The sequence below is a fragment of the Lutra lutra genome, chromosome Y (genome assembly GCF_902655055.1).
Source record: "Lutra lutra chromosome Y, mLutLut1.2, whole genome shotgun sequence".
NCBI classification, from domain to species: domain Eukaryota; kingdom Metazoa; phylum Chordata; class Mammalia; order Carnivora; family Mustelidae; genus Lutra; species Lutra lutra.
The window spans coordinates 2,085,867-2,110,113 of record NC_062297.1 but is presented as its reverse complement, the minus strand read 5'-3'; the positions used below and the strand labels follow the sequence as shown (position 1 = coordinate 2,110,113).

Sequence of the window (24,247 nt, the reverse complement as noted above, 5' to 3'; positions counted from 1 at the left end):
GCAATCCATGCCCTCCTTAATACCCATCACAGGGCTCACCCATCCTCCTCCCTTCTAAAACCCTCAGTTTGTTTTCTGGAGTCCATAGTCTCTCATGGTTTGTCTCCCCTTCTGATTTCCCTCCTTTCATTTTTCCCTTCCTTCTGCTAATGTCTTCCATACTATTCCTTACATTCCACAAATAAGTAAAACCATATGATAATCACCTTTCTCTGCTTGACTTATTTCACTTAGCATGATCTCTTCAATCCCATCTATGTTGATGCAGAAGTTGGGTATTCATCCTATCTGATGGCTGAGTAATATTCCATTGTATATATAGACCACATCTTCTTTATCCATGTGTCTGTTGAAGGGCATCTCAGCTCTTTCCACAGCACTTTCTTTGGCTATTGTCGACTTTCTTTCTCTTTCCACAGAGCTCTTTCTTTGGCTATTGTCTACTTTGCTGCTATGAACTCTGAGGTGCCTGTGACCCTTATTTTCACTACCTTTGTATATTTGGGGTAAATAACCAGTAGTGCAATTGCTGGGTCATAGGGTAGCTCTATTTTTAATTTTTTGAGGAATCTCCACAGTGTTTTCCAAAGTGGCTGCACCAACTTGCATTCCCACCAATAGTGTAAGAGGGTTCCCCTTTCTCCACATCCCCTCCAACACTTGTTGTTTCTTACCTTCTCGATTTTTGCCATTCTAACTGCAGTTAGGTGGATTTGAATTTCCCTGATGGCTAATGATGATGAATATTTTTTTATGCGTCTGTTAGCCATTTGTGTGTCTTCTTTGCAGAAGTGTCTGTTCATGTCTTTTGTCCAATTTTTGACCACATTATTTGTTTTTTGGGTGCTGAGTTGGAGAAGTTCTTTATAGATCTTGGATAACTAGCCCCTTGTCTTTTGTATCATTCGCGCATATCTTCTCCCATTCTCTGGGTTGTCTCTTTGTTTTGTTGACTGTTTTCTTTGGTGTGCAGAAACTTTGGATCTTGATGAAGTCCCCAAAAGTTTCTTTTTGCTTTTGAACATGTGCAGAAACTTTTGATCTTGATGAAGTCCCAAAAGTTTCTTTTTGCTTTTGAACATGTGTCTCGAAAGAAGTTGCTGTGGCTGATGTCAGTTACTGCCTATGTTCTCCTCTAGGATTTTGATGGATTCCTATGTCCCACTGAGGTCTTTAATCCATCATGAGTTGTCTGTGTATCTTTGTGTATGGTGTAAGAGAATGGTTGAGTACCATTCTTCTGTATAGGGCTGTCCAATTTCCTCAGCATCATTTATTGAAGAGACTGTCGTTTGTCCATTGGCTATTCTTTTGAAGATTAGTTGAGCATTGAGCTTAGGGTCCATATATGGGTCCTCTATTCTGTTCCATTGGTCTGTGTGTCTGTTTTTGTGCCAGTGCCATGCTGTCTGGATGATCACAGCTTTGTAATGTAGCTTAAAATCAGGCAACATGATGCCCAAACTTTGTTGTTCTTTTTCAGCAGTTCCTTGGTGATTTGGGGTCTCCTCTGGTTCCATACATATTTTAGGATTGTTTCTGTACTTTGGAAAATGCTAGTGGAATTTTGATTGGGGTGGTATTGAAAATATAGATTGCTCTGCACAGCATAGACATTTTAACAATGTTTATTCTTCTGATCCACGAGCATGGAATGTTTTGCCATCTTTTTCTGTCTTCAGTTTCTTTCAGGAGTGTATGTCCTCCAGTATCGATCTTTTACCTCTTGGGTGAGGTTTATTCCAAGGTATCTTATGGATTTTGGTCCTATTGTAAATGGAATCTATTCTCTAGTTTCTCTTTCTACAGTTTCATTTTTAGTGTGTAAGAAAGAAACTGATTTCTGTGCATTGACTTTGTCTCCTGCCACATTACTGATTTGCTGTATGAGTTCTAGTAATTTGGGGGGGGGGAGTCTTTGGTATATAGTATTATGTCTTCTGCAAAGAAAGATAGTTTGTCTTCTTCTCTGCCAATTTGAATATTTTGATTTCTTTTTGTTGTCTGATTGCTGTTGTTAGGACTTCTAGTACTATGTTGCCTGATTTTAAGAACAATAGTGGTAAGGGTGGACATCCTTGTTGTGTTCCTGATCTTAAGGAAAAGGCTCTCAGCTTTTCCTCATTGAGAATGATATTTGCTATTTATAGATGGAATGTTCCCTCTGTCCCTATACTTTGAAGAGTTTTAATCAGCAAAGGATGCTGTACTTTGTCAAATTTTTTTTTTTCTACATCAAATGAGAGGACCATATGGTTCTTGTCTCTTCTCTTATTGATGTGTTCTGTCACAATGTTTGATTTGCAAATGTTGAACCACGCTTGCATTTCAGAGATAAATCCCACCTGGTCATGGCAGATAATCCTTTTATTGTGTTGTTGGATCCTGTGAGCTAGGATCTTGTATAGAATCTTGGTATCCATATTCATCAGGGATCGTGGTCTGAATTCTTCCTTTTTGTTGGGGTCTTGGCCTGGTTTTGGGATCAGAGTAATGCTGGCCTCCTAGAATGAGTCTGGCAGTTTTCCTTCTATTTCTACTTTTGAAACAGCTTCAGGAGAATAGCTACTATTTCTTCTTTGAATGTTTGGTAGAATTCCCAAGGGAATACATCAGGTCCTGGACTCTTATTTTTTGGGAGGTTTTGATCACTGCGTCAATCTCATTACTAGTTATTGGTCTATTCAGTTTGTCAATTTCTTCCTGCTTCATTATGACATAGTATGTGTAAAATATACATATTATATATGTATGTTGTCTGTACCATGTCTAATGTATCTGTATGTATACTAATATGTGATAGGTACTGTTTTGTGTATGTATACGATGTGTGTATGTACATCCTTTTATTATATGCAATGTATAATATATGTGTGAGTGCACATGTAATATACATTGTACATGTAACTGTACACATGTGTACATATTATATGTAGAATTATGTATATACATAACATTAATATGGCATGTATATATATGTGTGTGTGTGGGTGTGTGTATCTATCTATCTATCTTTTGTCAATGAATCAAATAGGAGATAGAGGACCTCCAAACCAAAAATATAAAACTGTTCATTTATATTTATCTTTATAAATATAACATATTATATTATCAATGTTCTTTATTTCTTGTTAGAGCTATGATCTCCTGTCCGGTAAGATTTCTTGTAGGATAGAGGTAATTGAATCTAACTCCTTCATCATTTTTTTCCTTAAAGTCTCCTTCATTTTTGATATATTGTTTTGGTGAATATAGATTTTGTATTTGAGATTTTTTCTGTTTCAGCACTTTATATGTATATTGTGCCACTATCCCTTCTTTTGGAAAATACCCCTAATTTTGCTGAGAGTCTTTTTTATGGACAAATCACTTGTATCTAGGTCTTTTCAGGATTCTAACTTTATCTTTGTATTTAGACTGTTTTATTATAATGTGCTCTGGTGTAGAACTGTTTGAATGTAATCTGCTTGGAATTCATTGAACTTCTTGTATGTCTAGATTATTGTCTGTCATTTAATATACACATCAAATATTATTTTTCCCATTTTATTTTTTCCACTCTCAGAAATTTAGGAACTGTATGTTGACACAATTGTCCATGTGCCAATATATGTAGTTTCTGCTTGTTTTTCTTTATTGTTTTTCTTCCTTCTCTTCAGATTGGATAATTTTATTTGACCTGTTTCCATGAACATATATAAGATAGTTGATTTAAAGTAATTTTTTAGTACATGTAACGTCTATGCTTCCTCTCAGGCAGTCTCTGTTAATTTCTCTTTTTCTTATGAATTGCCATATCTCTATACTTTTTTGTATGTCTTGTAGCTTTTTTTTTTTATAATTTTTTTATTTTTTCAGCATAACAGTATTCATTAATTTTTGCACCACACCCAGTGCTCCATGCAATCTGTGCCCTCCACAATACCCACCACCTGGTGCCCCAAACCTCCCACCCCCCACCCCTTCAAAATTCCCAGATCGTTTTTCAGAGTCCATAGTCTCTCATGGTTCACCTCCCCTTCCAATTTCCCTCAACTCCCCTCTCCTCTCCATCTCCCCTTGTCCTCCATGCTATTTGTTATGCTCCACAAATAAGTGAAACCATATGATAATTGACTCTCTCTGCTTGACTTATTTCACTCAGCATAATCTCTTCCAATCCCGTCCATGTTGCTACAAAACTTGGGTATTCATCCTTTCTTTCTTTTTTTTTTTTTTTACAGCTTTATAAACATATATTTTTATCCCCAGGGGTACAGGTCTGCGAATCGCCAGGTTTACACACTTCACAACACTCACCATAGCACATACCCTCCCCAATATCCATAACCCCACCCCCTCTTCCAACCCCCTCCCCCCATCAACCCTCAGTTTGTTTTGTGAGATTAAGAGTCACTTATGGTTTGTCTCCCTCCCAATCCCATCTTGTTTCATTTACTCTTCTCCTACCCCCTCAACCCCCCATGTTGCATCTCCTCTCCCTCATATCAGGGAGATCATATGATAGTTGTCTTTCTCCGATTGACTTATTTCGCTAAGCATGATACCCTCTAGTTCCATCCACGTCGTCGCAAATGGCAAGATTTCATTTCTTTTGATGGCTGCATAGTATTCCATTGTGTATATATACGACTTCTTCTTTATCCATTCGTCTGTAGATGGACATCTAGGTTCTTTCCATAGTTTGGCTATTGTAGACATTGCTGCTATAAACATTCGGGTGCACGTGCCCCTTCGGATCCCTACGTTTGTATCTTTAGGGTAAATACCCAGCAGTGCAATTGCAGGGTCATAGGGTAGTTCTATTTTCAACATTTTGAGGAACCTCCATGCTGTTTTCCAGAGTGGTTGCACCAGCTTGCATTCCCACCAACAGTGTAGGAGGGTTCCCCTTTCTCCGCATCCTCGCCAGCATCTGTCATTTCCTGACTTGTTAATTTTAGCCATTCTGACCGGTGTGAGGTGATATCTCATGGTGGTTTTGATTTGTATTTCCCTGATGCCGAGATATGTGGAGCACTTTTTCATGTGTCTGTTGGCCATCTGGATGTCTTCTTTGCAGAAATGTCTGTTCATGTCCTCTGCCCATTTCTTGATTGGATTATTTGTTCTTTGGGTGTTGAGTTTGCTAAGTTCTTTATAGATTTTGGACACTAGCCCTTTATCTGATATGTCATTTGCAAATATCTTCTCCCATTCTGTCAGTTGTCTTTTGGTTTTGTTCACTGTTTCCTTTGCTGTGCAAAAGCTTTTGATCTTGATAAAATCCCAAAAGTTCATTTTTGCCCTTGCTTCCCTTGTCTTTGGTGATGTTCCTAGGAAGATGTTGCTGTGGCTGACGTCGAAGGGGTTGCTGCCTGTGTTCTCCTCAAGGATTTTGATGGATTCCTTTCTCACATTGAGATCCTTCATCCATTTTGAGTCTATTTTCGTGTGTGGTGTAAGGAAATGATCCAATTTCATTTTTCTGCATGTGGCTGTCCAATTTTCCCAACACCATTTATTGAAGAGGCTGTCTTTGTTCCATTGGACATTCTTTCCTGCTTTGTTGAAGATTAGTTGGCCATAGAGTTGAGGGTCCATTTCTGGGCTCTCTATTCTGTTCCATTGATCTATGTGTCTGTTTTGTGCCAGTACCATGCTGTCTTGATGATGACAGCTTTGTAATAGAGCTTGAAGTCCGGAATTGTGATGCCACCAACTTTGGCTTTCTTTTTCAATATTCCTTTGGCTATTCGAGGTCTTTTCTGGTTCCATATAAATTTTAGGATTATTTGTTCCATTTCTTTGAAAAAAATGGATGGTACTTTGATAGGAATTGCATTAAATGTGTAGATTGCTTTAGGTAGCATAGACATTTTCACAATATTTATTCTTCCAATCCAGGAGCATGGAACATTTTTCCATTTCTTTGTGTCTTCCTCAATTTCTTTCATGAGTACTTTATAGTTTTCTGAGTATAGATTCTTAGTCTCTTTGGTTAGGTTTATTCCTAGGTATCTTATAGTTTTGGGTGCAATTGTAAATGGGATGGACTCCTTAATTTCTCTTTCTTCTGTCTTGTTGGTGTAGAGAAATGCAACTGATTTCTGTGCATTGATTTTATATCCTGACACTTTACTGAATTCCTGTACAAGTTCTAGCAGTTTTGGAGTGGAGTCTTTTGGGTTTTCCACATAGAGTATCATATCATCTGCGAAGAGTGATAGTTTGACTTCTTCTTTGCCGATTTGGATGCCTTTAATTTCCTTTTGTTGTCTGATTGCTGAGGCTAGGACTTCTAGTACTATGTTGAATAGCAGTGGTGATAACGGACATCCCTGCCGTGTTCCTGATCTAAGCGGAAAAGCTTTCAGTTTTTCTCCATTGAGAATGATATTTGCGGTGGGTTTTTCATAGATGGCTTTGATAATATTGAGGTATGTGCCGTCTATCCCTATACTTTGAAGAGTTTTGATCAGGAAGGGATGCTGAACTTTGTCAAATGCTTTTTCAGCATCTATGGAGAGTATCATATGGTTCTTGTTCTTTCTTTTATTAATGTGTTGTATCACATTGATTGATTTGCGGATGTGGAACCAGCCTTGCAACCCTGGAATAAATCCCACTTGGTCGTGGTGAATAATCCTTTTAATGTACTGTTGAATCCTATTGGCTAGTATTTTGGCGAGAATTTTTGCATCTGTGTTCATCAAGGATATTGGTCTGTAGTTCTCTTTTTTGATGGGATCCTTGTCTGGTTTTGGGATCAAGGTGATGCTGGCCTCATAAAATGAGTTTGGAAGTTTTCCTTCTATTTCTATTTTTTGGAACAGTTTCAGGAGAATAGGAATTAGTTCTTCTTTAAATGTTTGGTAGAATTCCCCCGGGAAGCCGTCTGGCCCTGGGCTTTTGTTTGTTTGGAGATTTTTGATGACTGTTTCAATCTCCTTACTGGTTATGGGTCTGTTCAGGCTTTCTATTTCTTCCTGGTTCAGTTGTGGTAGTTTATATGTCTCTAGGAATGCATCCATTTCTTCCAGATTGTCAAATTTGTTGGCGTAGAGTTGCTCATAGTATGTTCTTATAATTGTCTGTATTTCTTTGGTGTTCGTTGTGATCTCTCCTCTTTCATTCATGATTTTATTTATTTGCGTCCTTTCTCTTTTCTTTTTGATAAGTCTGGCCAGGGGTTTATCAACCTTATTAATTCTTTCAAAGAACCAGCTCCTAGTTTCGTTGATTTGTTCTATTGTTTTTTTTTTGGTTTCTATTTCATTGATTTCTGCTCTGATCTTTATGATTTCTCTTCTCCTTCTGGGTTTAGGGTTTCTTTCTTGTTCTTTCTCCAGCTCCTTTAGGTGTAGGGTTAGGTTGTGTACCTGAGACCTTTCTTGTTTCTTGAGAAAGGCTTGTACCGCTATATATTTTCCTCTCAGGACTGCCTTTGTTGTGTCCCACAAATTCTGAACCGTTGTGTTTTCATTATCATTTGTTTCCATAAATTTTTTCAATTCTTCTTTAATTTCCTGGTTGACCCATTCATTCTTTAGAAGGATGCTGTTTAGTCTCCATGTATTTGGGTTCTTTCCAAATTTCCTCTTGCGATTGAGTCTAGCTTTAGAGCATTGTGGTCTGAAAATATGCAGGGAATGATCCCAATCTTTTGATACCGGTTGAGACTTGATTTAGGACCAAGAATGTGATCTATTCTGGAGAATGTTCCATGTGCACTAGAGAAGAATGTGTATTCTGTTGCTTTGGGATGAAATGTTCTGAATAAATCTGTGATGTCCATCTGGTCCAGTGTGTCATTTAAGGCCTTGATTTCCTTGTTGATCTTTTGCTTGGATGATCTGTCCATTTCAGTGAGGGGAGTGTCAAAATTCCCTACTATTATTGTATTCTTGTCGATGTGTTTCTTTGATTTTGTTATTAATTGGTTTATATAGTTGGCTGCTCCCACGTTAGGGGCATTGATATTTAAAATTGTTAGATCTTCTTGTTGGACAGATCCTTTGAGTATGATATAGTGTCCTTCCTCATCTCTTATTATAGTCTTTGGCTTAAAATCTAATTGATCTGCTATAAGGATTGCCACTCCTGCTTTCTTCTGATGTCCATTAGCATGGTAAATTCTTTTCCACCCCCTCACTTTATTTTTTTTTTAAAGATTTTTTTTTTATTCATTTGACAGATAGAGATCACAAGGAGGCAGAGAGACAGGCAGAGAGAGAGGAGGAAGCAGGTTCCCCGCTGAGCAGAGAGCCCGACGCGGGGCTCGATCCCAGGACCCTGGGATCATGACCTGAGCCGAAGGCAGAGGCTTTAACCCACTGAGTCACCCAGGTGCCCCACCACCCCCTCACTTTAAACCTGGAGGTGTCTTCGGGTTTAAGATGAGTTTCTTGTAGGCAACATATAGATGGTTTTTGTTTTTTTATCCATTCTGATACCCTGTGTCTTTTGATTGGGGCATTTAGCCCATTAACATTCAGGGTAAGTATTGAGAGATATGAATTTAGTGCCATTGTATTGCCTGTAAGGTGACTGTTATTGTATATTGTCTCTGTTCCTTTCTGATCTACTACTTTTAGGGTCTCTCTTTGCTTAGAGGACCCCTTTCAATATTTCCTGTAGAGCTGGTTTGGTATTTGCAAATTCTTTCAGTTTTTGTTTGTCCTGGAAGGTTTTAATCTCTCCTTCTATTTTCAATGATAGCCTAGCTGGATATAGTATTCTTGGCTGCATGTTTTTCTCATTTAGTACTCTGAATATATCATGCCAGCTCTTTCTGGCCTGCCAGGTCTCTGTAGATAAGTCTGCTGCCAATCTAATATTTTTACCATCGTACGTTACAGATCTTTTCCCGGGCTGCTTTCAGGATCTTTTCTTTGTCACTAAGACTTGTCAATTTTACTATTAGGTGACGGGTTGTGGACCTATTCTTATTGATTTTGAGGGGGGTTCTCTGAACCTCCTGGATTTTGATGCTTGTTCCCTTTGCCATATTGGGGAAATTCTCTCCAATAATTCTCTCCAATATACCTTCTGCTCCCCTCTCTGTTTCCTCTTCTTCTGGAATCCCAATTATTCTAATGTTGTTTCGTCTTATGGTGTCACTTATCTCTCGAATTCTCCCCTCGTGGTCCAGTAGCTGTTTGTCCCTCTTTTGCTCAGCTTCTTTATTCTCTGTCATTTGGTCTTCTATATCGCTAATTCTTTCTTCTGCCTCATTTATCCTAGCAGTGAGAGCCTCCATTTTTTATTGCACCTCATTAATAGCTTTTTTGATTTCAACTTGGTTAGATTTTAGTTCTTTTATTTCTCCAGAAAGGGCTTTTATATCTCCTGAGAGGGTTGCTTTAATATCTTCCATGCCTTTTTCAAGCCCGGCTAGAACCTTGAGAATCATCATTCTGAACTCTATATCTGACATATTACCAATGTCTGTATTGATTAGGTCCCTAGCCTTTGGTACTGCCTCTTGTTCTTTTTTTTTGTTGTGAATTTTTCCGCCTTGTCATTTTGTCCGGATAAGAGTTTATGAAGGAGCACGTAAAATACTAAAAGGGTGGCAACAACCCCAGGAAAATATGCTTTAGCCAAATCAGAAGAGATCCCGAATTTTGAGGGGTGAGAAAGGGGATAAAAAGGGGTTCAGAAAGAAAGAAAGAAAAAAAAAAGAAACTATTAAAAAAAAGAAAGCCGATAAAGAAAAAATAAAAAAAGAGGAAAAGAATATATATATTAGATAAACTATTTAAAAAACGTTAAAAAAAGAAAACGGTAAAAGTTAAAAAAAATTCAGCAGAAGAGGAGAAAAAGAAAAAAAAATTGAAAAAGAAAAAAAAAATTAAATTAACTGCAAGGCTAAAAAATCATGGGGAGAAAGCCATGAGTTCCGTGCTTTGCTTTCTTCTCCTTGGAATTCCGCCACTCTCCTTGGTATTGAAACTGTATTCCTCGGTAGGTGAACTTGGTCCTGGCTGGGTTTCCCGTTGATCTTCTGGGGGAGGGGCCTGTTGTAGTGATTCTCAAGGGTCTTTGCCCCAGGCGGAGTTGCACCGCCCTTACCCGGGGCCGCGCTGAGTAATCCGCTCGGGTTTGCTTTCGGGAGCTTTTGGTCCCTGAGCGCTTTCCGTAGAGTCCGGAGGACGGGAATGAAGATGGCGGCCTCCCGGTCTCTGGCCCGGAGGAGCCAAGAGCCCGGGGCCCCACTCCTCAGTGCGCCCTCAGAGAACAGCGCCCAATGACTCCCGCCACCCTGGCCTCCGGCCACGCTCCGAGCTGACCGAGCCTGCAACCGGTTCAAGGCAACCCCGAGCTGAGAGTCACTCCTCGGCTCTGTATCTGCAGCCGGCTTCCCCGTTCTAATACCGGTAAGCTCTGCGACACTGAGACACCCCCGATCCTTCTGCGACCCTGCGGGAGCTGAGGCCGCGCTGACCCCGCCTGGGCTTCACCCCAGTTAAGCCTCTGGAGCGATGTCCCTCAGCGGAACAGACTTTTAAAAGTCCTGATTTTGCTCCGTTGCTCCGCCGCTCGCTGTTCGCCGGCCCCTCCCCCCGCGGTCTATCTTCCCGTCGCTTTGGATTCACTTTTCCGCCAGTCCTACCTTGCAGAAAGTGGTTGATTTTCTGTTTCTGGAATTGCTGTTCTTCTTCTCTTCAATCTCCCGTTGGATTTGTAGGTGTTTGCCATCTTTAGGTAAGCTATCTAGCTGATCTCCCGCTACCCGAAGTAGTCTCAGCCTGCTACTTCTCCGCCATCTTGATTCCTCTGATGTCTTGTAGCTTTTCTTAAAAACTGGCCATTCTTCCTGTTTTAATAAAACATTCTTTTTTAAAATGTGTGATCTCTAAAGTCTTTGTACATTTAGCTTAGGCTTACGCTAGCCATTTTACATTTTATTAATAAAAGTCAACTCTGGAAAGCAGATATTCTTTCTCTCTAGCATTTGTTGTTGTTGCTTGTGAGCTGAAGTTCACTTGTTTAGGGACTTTTTCCAAGTATTCTTTCAGAATGTGTTTCCTCTTGTGTGCAGTAATAAATTCTCCTTTGCAGTACCTCAGTAGTACCAGTGCCTGGCAGAATTTCTATAACTCTTGGAATGAGAAAAATAAACACACAAACACACACACACAGAAGAAAATAAAGAAAAACAAAACTGTCGATCTTTTAAAATTGGTTCTGTGTTGGGTCATTTTTTTTGTACTCTTAGGTATGTACAATTTTGTCTTACTGATGTTTGCTTCTTGTTTTCACTGAGCCTAAATTTAAATAGGAGAGAACTTTTGACACATTTTTTTCTAAAATGCTTCCTGATTTGGGCTTACAGATAGCCCTAATGAGCTTACTAGATTCCCTACTTTGCCTGTGCTTTTCAAACGTCTTATACCTGAAAATTGTACCTTGTGGCTTCTCCTCCCAGTCTGTTGACTGTCTTTTTCTCCGCCCCCCACATCCAATTGTTACTTGTAAAAGCTTTCTTATTTGTCTTTGAATGTTTTGGGAAACTTTGTGGAGATGGTCTGCATTTAGTCAGTTACTCTGGAAGACCTGAATTCAATCCAAACAAACACAGTTTCTTGGGAACTGGGTATTCACATTGGGAGCCTAAAACTATCATGCAGAAACAAGATCCACTTACACAGGAAAGTGGGTAGAATTGGAGTGAGGTAAAAATACCGCATATTTATATTCATGTTACCTTTATACCAGTTACGTTTCCACTTGGTTTACAAAAACCTTTACCTGTTTCTCAGAATTTTGGTAAGAGAGAGTCTGACACTTATATATTTCTCAGTGTTTATTTCAGGGAGATGGACTCCCAGAGTTCCCTGCCTGTGGTATTCTCTGATGTACCTATAATTGGTTGTTTTAAAATATTTTACAGAATGTGGAACTGCTTTCACTAATAAACTTCAAGGAATGTTTAAAGACATGGAGCTTTCCAAAGATATCATGATTCAGTTAAAACAGGTATTTCTTATCTCAAAGAGTTTTGTTTTTAATGTAAAGTGTTTAAATGGTTTGGTTCTTTTAAGATTAATACTTAAGAGTCATATTAAATAATTTATTTTTAAAAATTTTAATTTAAATTCATTTTTTTTAAATGTTGTATTACCAGTTTCAGGGGTAGTGTTCAGTGGTTCATCAGTTGCCTATAACACCTGGTGTACATTACATCATGTGCCCTCCTTGAAGTCTATCACCCAGTTATCTCATCACCACCCCACTCCTCTATAGCAACACTCAGTTTGTTCCCTAAACTGTCGCTGGTGGTTTCACTCATATGTGTAATTTAAGAAACAAAACAAATGGACATATGGGAAGGGAAGGAAAAATAGGATAAAAACAGAGATGGAGGTAAACCGGTAAAGCAATTATTTTTAAATTATGACTCCAACTTTGTGTTTTTAGAAAGGAAACTCAGTGACACTTAACCTTCCCACTGCATATTCAAAGAACTACAAAACATATTTCAAATAACTATTTTTAATTTATTTTCCTACTCAAACTTGGCTTTCCATTGCTTTCATATATTAGTTTAAGTTTTTTTGGCAGTGTGTGTGTATCATTTTCATAACGTGCCTCAGATCTTTTTTGATGTAAGATGGATTATTTAAAAAAATACAATGGATTTGTATTTCCCTGATGCCGAGTGATGTGGAGCACTTTTTCATGTGTCTGTTGGCCATCTGGATGCAGCCATCAAAAGAAATGAAATCTTGCCATTTGCGACGATGTGGATGGAACTAGAGGGTATCATGCTTAGCAAAAATAAGTCAATCGGAGAAAGACAACTATCATATGATCTCCCTGATATGAGGGAGAGGAGATGCAACATGTGGGGTTAAGGGGGTAGGAGAAGAGTAAATGAAACAAGATGGAATTGGGAGGGAGACAAACCATAAGTGACTCTTAATCTCACAAAACAAACTGAGGGTTGATGGGGGGAGGGGAGTTGGGAGGGGGGTGAGATTATGGACACTGGGGAGGGTATGTGCTATGGTGAGTGCTGTGAAGTGTGTAAACCTGGTGATTCACAGACCTGTACCCCTGCGGATAAAAATATATTATATGTTTATAAAAAATAAAATTAAAAAAAATAAATATAATAAAAAAAATACAATGGAAAGTTACTTCTCACCTTAATTTAGGCAGCCAATTCTTAATGCTCAAAATGCTCTTTTTTAAAATATTTATTTGACAGAGAGAAATCACAACTAGGCAGAGAGTCAGGCAGAGAGAGAGGAGGAAGCAGGCTCCCTGCTGAGCAGAGAGACCAATGCAACTCGATCCTAGGACTCTGGGATCATGACCTGATCTGAAGGCAGAGGCTTTAACCCACTGAGCCACCCAGGCGCCCCTCAAAATGCTCTTAAGAGCATTTTATTAGAATACTAATATCCATTTCATTTTCAAAGCAGGTTATTAATTTCAGTGAGAAATTTATCATTAAGGTTATTTTTAGTAATGAATTCCTAATATAGATTTATAACCATGTAAGAGTTTTAATATTCTTATTATTTCATTGCATCCTTATATTTTGTAGTATATGCAGAATCAGAATATACCCGGAAACATTGAATTAACTGTGAATATTCTGACAACGAGTTTTTGGCCAGCCTATATCCCTAAGGAGATCCAGTTACCCCCAGAGGTAAGAAATTCACTGTTTTAAGACTATAATATATGCTATAGCAGACTTTTAAAAAATATTTTATTTATTTATATGACAGAGATCACAAGTAGGCAGAGAGAGAGAGAGAGAGAGGAAGAAGCAGGCTCCCTGCTGAGCAGAGAGCCCAATGCAGGCCTTGATTCCAGGACCCTGGGATCATGACCTGAGCTGAAGCAGAGGCTTTAACCCACTGAGCCACCCAGGCGATCTTAAAAAGAAAAACCAGGAAAAAAAAAAGTAAAAATAATAAGTGCTTTCTTATATTAATTTCCTATCTTGCAACTTTACTGAATTAATTAGTTCTAAAGATTTTTTGGTAGAGTCCTTAGGCTTTCCTATATTTCTATATATAATATCATACCTTCTGTAAATAATGACAGTTTTGCTTTTTTCATTCTAATATGGTTGACTTTTATTTATTTTTGTTGCCAAATTTTTGTGGTTAGGTCTTATAATAACTCTTTTGAGCAGATTCGTTTTAATGTGACCTTTTAAGTTTTTATGCCATGCTTTATGCTAATGTAAATGTCACCTAATGTTTTCCATTTTGAAAGGTAGTTATTCAGGTTTTAGAATGGAGGGCAACCAGTTTAAAAAGTTCAGTGCTCAAGTAATTCAGTAGTTTAAACAGTCTTATTATATAGTCAGAGGTAGATTTTAAATATACCAGCCTGTCTTCCTTTGTTTTAGGCTGTGCATTTACTGGTATTGGCATATATTTTTCTTACCGTGTTTTAATACAAACTATTTCTTCATGTATCACATAAACATATGATGGAAAAAGTAATCACATTGTTTTACTCATTGTTGCACTTAGTAAGCATGGAGACTTGCCTCCAGGTGCCACCCATTTACAGCTTGCAGCTTTGGTTTTAGCTTTCTCTTCTCTGCTAAGTCAATTACCCATTGTCTCTTTGTTGTTCCTTTTACTAATAGGCAACTCGATTTCTATTATCTTTACTGTCTTTCTGCATGTATTTATTTTTTGTAATTATATTGCCATGTTGGTGGGTTTCCTCAGGAGCACATGTAAATTATTGAACATACTGTATTGAACTAGAAGAAAAATTACACTCTTCTTGTTTCAGAACTCAATTTTTCTTTTTTTTACTTAATTTTTTTTCAATGTTCCAAGATTCATTTGTTTATGCAGCACACCAAATGCTCAATGCATTATGTGCCCTCCTTACTACCAGTCATCAAGCTCACCCATCTCCCCAACCACCTCCCCTCCAAAACCCTCAGTTTGATTCTCAGAGACCAGAGTCTCTCATAGTTCGTTTCCCACTCCGATTTCCCCCAACTCCCTTCTCCTCTCTAAATCCCAATGTCCTCTGTCTTATTCCATATGCTCCACAAGTAAGGGAACAATATCATAATTGATTCACTCTCCTTGTTGGACTTATTTCACTCAGCATTATCTCCTCCAGTCCCATCCATGTTGATACAAAAGTTGGAGATTCATTCTTTCTGACGTAGGGGTAGTATTTCATTGTATATATAGATCAATCTCTTCTTTATCCATTCATCTGTTGAAGGGCACCTTGGCGCTTTCCACAGTTTGGTGACTGTGCCCATTGCTGTTATGAACACTGGGGTGCAGATTACCCTTCTGTTCACTTCGTTTGTGTCTTTGATCAATGATCTCTGCTCTAATGTTGATTATCTCCCTTCCTGTGTGTGGGGTTGGTTTAATTTGTTTTTCATTTTCCAGTTCTTTAAGGTGGAAAGGGAGCTGTTGTATTTGGGATTTTTTTTTAAGTGAAGTTGGGATAACTTAGGACCACCATTGCCATATCCTATATGTTTTGGACCAGTGTATCTTTATTCTCATTGGTCTCCATGAATTGTTTAAGTTCTACTTTGAATTCCTGGTTGATCTAAACATTCTTACGCAGTGCTCTTTAGCTTCCAAGTGTGTGAATTCCTTCCAAACTGTTTCTTGTAGTTGAGTTCCAGTTTCAAAGCACTGTGGTCTGAGAATATACAGGGAATGATGTCAATCTTTTGTTATCAGTTTACCCTTGTTTTGTGACCCAGTATGTGGTCTGTTCTGGAGAATGTTCCATGAGCACCTGAGAAGAATGATTATTCTGTTGTTTTAGGGTGGAATGTTCTGTATATATCTATGAGGTCCATCTGGTCCAATGTGTCATTCAAAGCTCTTGTTTCTTTATTGATTTTCTGCCTGGATGATCTGTCTGTTACTGAGAGTGGCGTGTTAAGAGCCCCCACAATTAATGTATTCATATTAGTGTGATCTCCTATTATTCATTCATATCAATATGACTCTTTATCTTGATTAACAGTTGGCTTATGTAGTTGACGCTCCCATATTGGGGGCATAAATTTTTACAATTGTTGGATCTTCTTGGTGGATACACTTTAAGAATCATGTAGTGTCCTTCTGTATCTCTGACTACAGTCTTAGATTAAAATCTAATTTAGCTATTATGAAAATCGCTACCCCAGCTCTCTTTTGAGGCCTATTGGCATGAAAGATGCTTCTCCATCCCTTCATTTTCAGTCTGGATGTATCCCTAGTTTCCAAATGGGTCTCTTGTAGACAGCATGTGGGTGGGTCCTGTCGTTTTATCCAATCTGTTACCCTATGCCGTTTTATGGGACTGTTCGGGTTGTTCACATTGAGAGTGATTATTGAAAGATACGTTTTTATTGACATTGTCTTACCTGTGAAGTCCTTGTTTCTATAGATTGTCTCTAAATTTCTGTTCTATGTCACTCTTCAGTTCTTTCTTATTTTATAGGAGATGACCCCCCCCCCCTTTATATTTCTTGTAGTGCCATCTTGGTGGTCACATATTCTTTTAAACTTTGCCAGTCCTGGAAGCTCTTTATCTGTCCATCCATTTTGAATGTCAGCCTCGCTGGGTAAGGTATTCTTGGCTGCAGATTCTTCTCATTTAGTGCTCTGAATATATCTTGCCAGCACTTCCTGGCTTGTCAGGATTCTGTGGACAGGACAGGTCTGATGTTATTCTGATGGACCTTCCTTCACCCTGCTAGCTGCCCTCAGAAGCTCTTGTCTAAAGTTATGATTATCAGTTTCACAATTAAGTGCCTCGAGATCTTTTGCATTTGTTGATCTTGGGGGGTGAGGACTCCACTTTTCCTCACCTGGTCTTTTCCCAACAGAAGTCCCTTACATAGTTCTGTGTGTGGTGGTAATATATAATTGTAAATATAACAGTCTAGGGCTACAACTGTGACTTTACTTGCATATAGTTTATCAGTGTTTCTTTACTTCTTTCCTCCAGATGGAAAAACTTCAGGAAAATTTCAAAAATTTCTACTTAAGCAAACACAGTGGCAGGAAGCTTCAGTGGCAGTCAACTCTTGGACACTGTGTTCTTAAAGCTGAATTTAAAAAGGCAAGCAAATAATTTTGAATGATAGTGTTTACTTTTACTTTTAAATTATAAAAATTTTACCTTGATAAATAATTCTTTTAATATGTACTTTCTTTATTATGTAAAAGTCATCAAAACACTTGATGATGGAGTATTTGAATTTTGAATATGTTGACCTATGAGTTATTGTTGTATAAATCAATTTTTAAAACATTACGTGCAATTGTAAATGCACATACGTGCATTTGTCTACATTTGGATCTCTGTGAGCCTTTGGTCTCTGATGTCTCACAATCACATCAGTCATCATTAGAGCCCTGGCCATCTATCTCTCTGGACTTACAAGGGTGATAGAATTACACGCTGAGTGTAATCACCACAGTGTGAAATTGAGTCATGAAATAGTTGAATGAAGTGTTTATTGAAAGTATCTCTCAAGATTAAAGGAAAATAAAAAAGACCAGCACTAATGGATGCCTAGGATTAGGAAATTATTTTGTACAAAATAGGCAATGAATTGCTTGTGTGTCCAGTGTGATTCATTGTCTAAACTTCTGAAATGATGGCAAAGGAGTTGACCAACTCTATCTTCTTATCCAGTACCTTTAACTCCAGTCCTGGGGGGTACATTGAAAATTTGGCCCTCAAGATCATCAGTTTCCTCTTGTCTGGAATTATAATGTTTCTTTACATGAAAATCATCTTTGTAGATGTTATGAGAGACCTTTAGATGAAGGAAGTCATCCTGGGTGATCTGACTGGGTTTTAAATGCCATATGAACTTTCGTTATCAGAGAGGCTCAGGAAGCTTACACACATAAACACCCCCCGCCCCCGACAATACCTCCTTCATCCCCTTGGGAGTTCCATGTTAGTTAGTTAGTAAGTTTTTTTTTCCCCATGTGATGAAATTTGATATATTAAAAAGGAGGACACCTGGGTGGGTCAGTCACATAAGGATCTGCCTTTGGGTCAAGCCATGATCCCAGAGTACTGGATCGAGTCCCACATCAGGCAGTCCCCACTGCCAAACACATACACACACACACAGACACACACACACACACACACGCATGCACGCACACACACAAGGAGAACAGAGAGTGGATGTGAAGATGGAACTGGAGGCTAGAAGATAGTATAAACCCTCTGAAGACAGTAAAGCCCTGCCACAACCTTGATTCTTGCCCAGTGATACTCATGTGAATTTCTGACTTTCAGAACTATGAGAGAATGTGTACATTTAGGTCACTTTAAGCCACAGTTTGTGGTAAGTTGTTACAGAAGTCACAAGAAGTCATATATCTATCCACCAAAGCACTTTCCTAATGACACTTTTTGTCTTTTCATAGATCATGGCATTGACAATCCATAGATAAATATGTCCAACATGTTCCTCTCAGCCTTTAAAATAAAGAGACCAAACCCATTAAGTGTATGAAATGAGTGGCTTAGTGATCAAAGTATTAAGGGATGAGAAGACAGGCTTTGTTTTTAATTCTGCCTCTGCCAGTTTAGGAAAGGCCTGACAGGAGGGTAATAACTCATATTTGACCTGAGAATGGGGGTGGAGGTGAAGTTTACATTCCAGGAGTGACAGCAGTGAGATTCTTAAATTGCTCAGGGTAATGTGAGATTCTCTTGATCTCTGAAGGTCAGGTTGGACCCAGATGATGTAAATGCTCAGGTTACATCTAAATATTTAATATTATTGAAGGATGGATAATCACAACTAATTTTTTCATGTATATGTAGGAATCTGTTATTATGCTTGGTGCTTACACACAAGAAAAAAACAGTTTATGCCTATGAGAACATGTCAGATAGTACAGAGATATGATTAAAAATGACAAATTTAATCATAATCCTTTCACTTCAGAAGGCTAAAATGAATAAAGAACTTTGTATCCAGCCATGTTGTTTTCTGTTTTCCAATTTTACTAATTTTGGAAATCACTAATGTTCCTGTCACACTTATTTTTATGCCCCTGTGGATTCATTATGAGTGTACAAGTTAATATAGGAGATACAATTTTTAATTACTCTCCCTTGTGATTCTTCTTAATATTTTTTAAGATTTTACTTATTTGAGAGACAGCATAAGCAGGGAGAGCAGCAGAGGTAGAGGGAGAAGCACACACCGTGCTGTGCAAAGAGCCTGATGTGGGACTCGATCCAGTACTCTGGGATCATGGCTTGAGCCAAAGGCAGATCCTTATGTGACTGACCCACCCAGGTGTCCTCCTTTTTAATATATCAAATTTCATTACATGGGAAAAAAAAAAACTAACTAGTAACAAATAGTAACGTTTGTAGTATGTTTAGAAAGGGAATCAAGAAAGATGTAATATTTTCCTGAGTATTTTATATGCTGATAATACCAGATTGAGTTGGACAGGAACAGTCTTCTTGCTGCTGGGACTTGTATGTTTTTGCTTTAAATTTTTGAGAAAGCAACATATTTTCAAAACAGGTTTTCCTTTCATAAAAACAATTCTAAATTAAAATGTTACACATATTGTTTTTATCAGGTAGTGTAAGATTCATAGCAAAACTGAACAGAAATTATGGTCTCCCATGATCTACAGCCCCCATCAAAATGGTACATATATTACATTTGGTAATACTCCATTGGCACATCATTATCTTCCAAAATCCATACATTATATTAGTGCTCAAGGGTGCTGTGTTGCACTTTAAGGGTTTGGACAAGGCATTATGACATGTATTACACTGAATAGTTTCAAGGCCATAAAAATCCCATGTTCCAGGTGGTGAGTATTGGAGAGGGCACGGATTGCATAGAGCACTGGGTGTGGTGCAAAAAACAATGAATACTATTATGCTGAAAAAATAAAAAATTTTAAAAAATCCCATGTTCCACCTGAATTCCACATGTATACTTACTTTAAAATTTTGCAAATACAGTATATTTTCAGAAGAGTTACTTTTCTCCCAGTAAAAATGTACATATATATATTTCCTTATCTAGCAAATTACACATAATGGAGTCTTTACTAGGGAAATACCTTTCATCATTGTGGAACACTTTTCATCATATTCTAATGATGTAAAAAAATCAGCTCCTATTAATTACTTTGTATGTTCATGTAATCTTAGTCAATTTTGAGAGCTATGTTAGGGAGTAAACCTTTAATGTTCTTCTAAGTTCAACTGAAAAAAAAAAGAATATGAATAATATACAATAAGATTCTAAAAGCAGCATAGAGACTAGAAGTTCTAGAGCCTGTTTTTCATGCTGCTTGTAATATTGTAAATAACATTTATTTCCTATAGAAATTTCCTAAGGATATTTTCATTACAGTTCATTATTGTTAGTTTTCAATGACTTTTTTTCTGGAACTTTTCTCATACTGCCTTTTTACAACATTTTGATCTGGTTTTATAAGATGAAATCAAGTTATGCATATTAAAGAGCATGACTTTCTTTTTAAATAGGATTAAAAGATGCGAAGTTAGAAACCCTGACCAAGGGGCATTTGATAGGAGAAAACAAGAATAGAAAAAATGAAGTGTTTGAAATAAAGATTTATCAGAGAAATAATTTGATAAAAATGTTCAGAATTGAATGTGAATTTATACCTTGCAAAGACTTCCTGTGAGAATTTGATTGAAAAATATAAAATAGATCCCATCAAAGTTTATCATGATGGAATCTAAGATAAGGAAGAGAAGCAAAAAAATTGAAAGCCTGAGAGAATGAGAAACTAAAACTCATAGGTATGTGACAGGAAACAAGTGTCTTCTGCTGTCTCAGAGAAAATGATTTCTAGGTGCAATTTATGTGCTAACAAAATAACTATTCAGTATATACATGAAATTGTCACATAGGATGCACAAAAAATCATACAAATATAATTCCCATTTATTGTCTCTCTGGAAACTTTAGGAAATGTGCTGCATCAAAATGAGCAAGTAAACCATAGGATCTCACAGTACAGGAATTGACATCAACTTGGGAAAGAGTTGAAGGGAATCCTTAGCGAGCAGATATTCAGAGTATGTTAGAAGAGTTGCCTTATAAAAGATGAAATAAATTTATTTACTATAGAGAAAATATAGATAATTTTCTGCATGGTTAGACCTTTTTGAACAAATTTCACTAAGAAAAGGTCAAAGAACAAGGCTTGAAACTTAAAAGTTGCTGGATTACATAGTAATGTATTACTTCTGTAGAGTCATGTTTCATGTTTCAGAAGGAGGGATTTAGCCTGGGAATACCATGATGTTCCAAAATTGTTAAGATTTTGGATTCTTACTCTTCTCCCAAATACAATTATCAATGAAAAGTAATGTTCATTGGGAAGCAATTGTTTCTTTTTCTGTCTTGATGTAGGGTAAAGAATGTTATATACATAAGTTCTCAGATTCATAGTTCCTGGGTTCCATATTCATGCACATACCCCAGTACTATTTTCAAAGTTTTATCCAAGAATGAGCATGGGTTGGGATAAAAGGAAACTAGTGCAGTTTTTGCTGGAATTAATAATTAACATATCCTTCTCCCTAGAAACCTCTTATCTGTATTCAGGACAATGTGAAAAATTATAGGGTATTAAAAAGTTATGACTGTATACTGCTTTATTTGAAGACATTGAAAGGAAATAAAACCTTTTCCTTCATTTTATTTTTTCAGTGTTCCAAGATTCATAGTTTATGCACCACACCCAGTGCTACATGCAGCAGTGCCCTCCTTAATACCCACCACCAGTCTCGCCTAACTTCCCACCTCCCTCCCCTCCCAAACCCTCAGTTTGTTTCTCAGAGTCCACAGTCTCTTGTGGTTCATCTCCCCTTCAGATTTCCCCCAATTCACTTATCCTTTCCTTCTGCTAATGTCCTCCATGTTATTCCTTACGCTCCACAAGCAAGTGAAACCATACAATAATTGACTCTCTCCTTGACTTATTTCACTCAGCATAATCTCCTCCAGTCCTGTCCATGTTGATGCAAAAGTTGGGTACTCATCCTATATGAGGAAGGTGTAGTATTATATTGTATATATGGACCATATTTTTTCTCCTTTTTTTTGTATTTTGGGTTTTTGTTTTGTTTTGTTGTTTTGTTTTGTTTGTTTTGAATCATTTCGTCTTTATCCATTTGTCTGTTGAAGGGCATCTTGGTTCTTCCCACAGTTTGGTGATTGTGGCCATTGCTGCTATTGATTTTGGGGTACAGATGGCCCTTCTTTTCCCTGCATCTATATCTTTGGGGTAAATACCCACTAGTGCAATTGCAGGGTCATAGGGCAGCTCTATTTTTAATTTCCTAAGGAATCTCCATACTCTTTTCCAGCTGGGACCAAAAAATTGCAGCTGCACCAACTTGCATTCCCACCAATAGTGTAAGAGGGTTCTCCTTTCTCCATATCCTCTCCAACACTTGTTGATTCCTGTCTTGTTAATTTTGGCCATTGTAACTGGCATAAGGTATTGCAATGTGGTTTTGACTTGAATTTCCCTGATGGCTAATGATGATGAACATTTTTTCATGTAGTCTGTTAGCTATTTGTATGTCTTCTTTGGAGAAGTGTCTGTTCATGTCTTCTGCCTTTTTTTTTTTTTTTTTTTTTGAGAAGATTATCTGTTTTTTGAGTGTTGAGTTTGCAGAGTTCTATATAGATCTTGGATACCAGCTCTTTGTCTGTAGTGTTATTTGTGAATATCTTCTCCCATTGTGTGGGTTGCCTCTTTGTTTTGTTAACTGTTTCCTTTGCTGTGCAGAAACTTTTGATCTTGATGAGGTCCAGAAAGCTCATTTTCACTTTTGTTTCCTTTGCCTTTGGAGACACACTTTGAAAGAAGTTTCTGTGGCTGATGTCAAAGAGGTTAATATTCTCCTCTGGGATTTTGATAGATTCTTGCCTCATGGTGAGGTCTTTTATCCCTTTCAAATTTATCTTTCTGTATGGTGTAAGGGAATGGTCGAGTTTCATTTTTCTACACAAAGCTGCCCAATTTTTCCAGGACCAATTATTGAAGAGATTCTCTTTTTTCCACTGGGTATTTTGTCCAGCTTTGTCAAAGATTGGTTGACCATAGAGTTGAGGGTCCATAGCTGGGCACTCTACTCTGTTCCACTGGTCTGTGTGTCTGTTTTTGTGCCAGTACCATGCTGTCTGTGTGATCACAGCTTTGTAGTAAACCTTGAAATCAGGCAACATAATGCCCCCAGTTTTGTTTTTTTTCTTTTTCAACATTTCCTTAGCTATTTGGGGTCTTTTCTGGTTCTGTACAATTTTAGGATTTTTTGTCCCAGCACTTTGAAAAATCCCAGTGGAATTTTGATGGGGATGGCATTGAAAGTACAGATTGCTCTGGGTAGTACAGACATTTTATCAAGGGAATAACACCTTTCTTGAAAACGTGATGATGCATGTGTACATGGAGAAAACCAATAAAAACACAGTTAAAAACATTCAATAACAGATTTAATCAATAGTTAGCTATGACTGCAAATTATAAAGTCATACTCAGTTGTAACATTGATAACACAATTACAGTATCTTATTTTTCAGTGAAAAACATAGTTTATTTCTCATTTTCTATACATACTTACTTAGCATGTTACTTTATATTTCTAATTTCATTATTTTCATAGAGGGTGGTGTACAAATTGTGGAAGATTTGGATTCCACAAAAGCTGGATCCATTCCTGTCAATGGACCAAAGTCTAAACTCCGCAGGAAAACATTAGAAGATGGGGATAATTGGAAAACAGGGAATTCAGGATAATGGAGAAGACTGAAGATACTGATAAGAAGTAGAAGGCTTAATGTTGGAGGAATGTAGATATCTAAGTTTGAAGCCAAAAAAAAAAAAAAAAAAAAAAGAAAATTGGTGGGAAATAAGTGGAGAAAATAAAAATATGATAAGCCTGCTATTGAAACCATTGAGTTAAGACTATATTCAAACATCTGCTGTTGAATTGAATGTTGGCTGTCGGCTTCTCATTTGTGGCCTTCATTATTTCAAGGCCTTCATTGTCTCACTTTGTTGAGAGTTTTCTTTTTTTTAAATTTTTTTTTTAGTTTTTTTCAGCATAACAGTATTCATTATTTTTGCACCACACCCAGTGCTCCATGCAATCCGTGCCCTCTACAATACCCACCACCTGGTGCCCCCAACCTCCCACCCCCCACCCCTTCAAAATTCTCAGATCGTTTTTCAGAGTCCATAGTCTCTCA

General features: G+C 37.7%; 1 protein-coding gene across 1 annotated transcript in view; it reads left to right on the top strand.

Moving 5' to 3' along the window:
• LOC125092635 (cullin-4B-like) overlaps positions 1 to 24,247 on the top strand; it is a 139,865-nt gene that overhangs the window by 79,657 nt on the left and 35,961 nt on the right. The window contains exons 15-17 of the mRNA XM_047717030.1: positions 11,879 to 11,964; positions 13,541 to 13,648; positions 16,948 to 17,061. Of these exons, the coding sequence (XP_047572986.1) occupies positions 11,879 to 11,964; positions 13,541 to 13,648; positions 16,948 to 17,061 (308 nt within the window). The remainder of the gene's footprint in view (positions 1 to 11,878; positions 11,965 to 13,540; positions 13,649 to 16,947; positions 17,062 to 24,247) is intronic.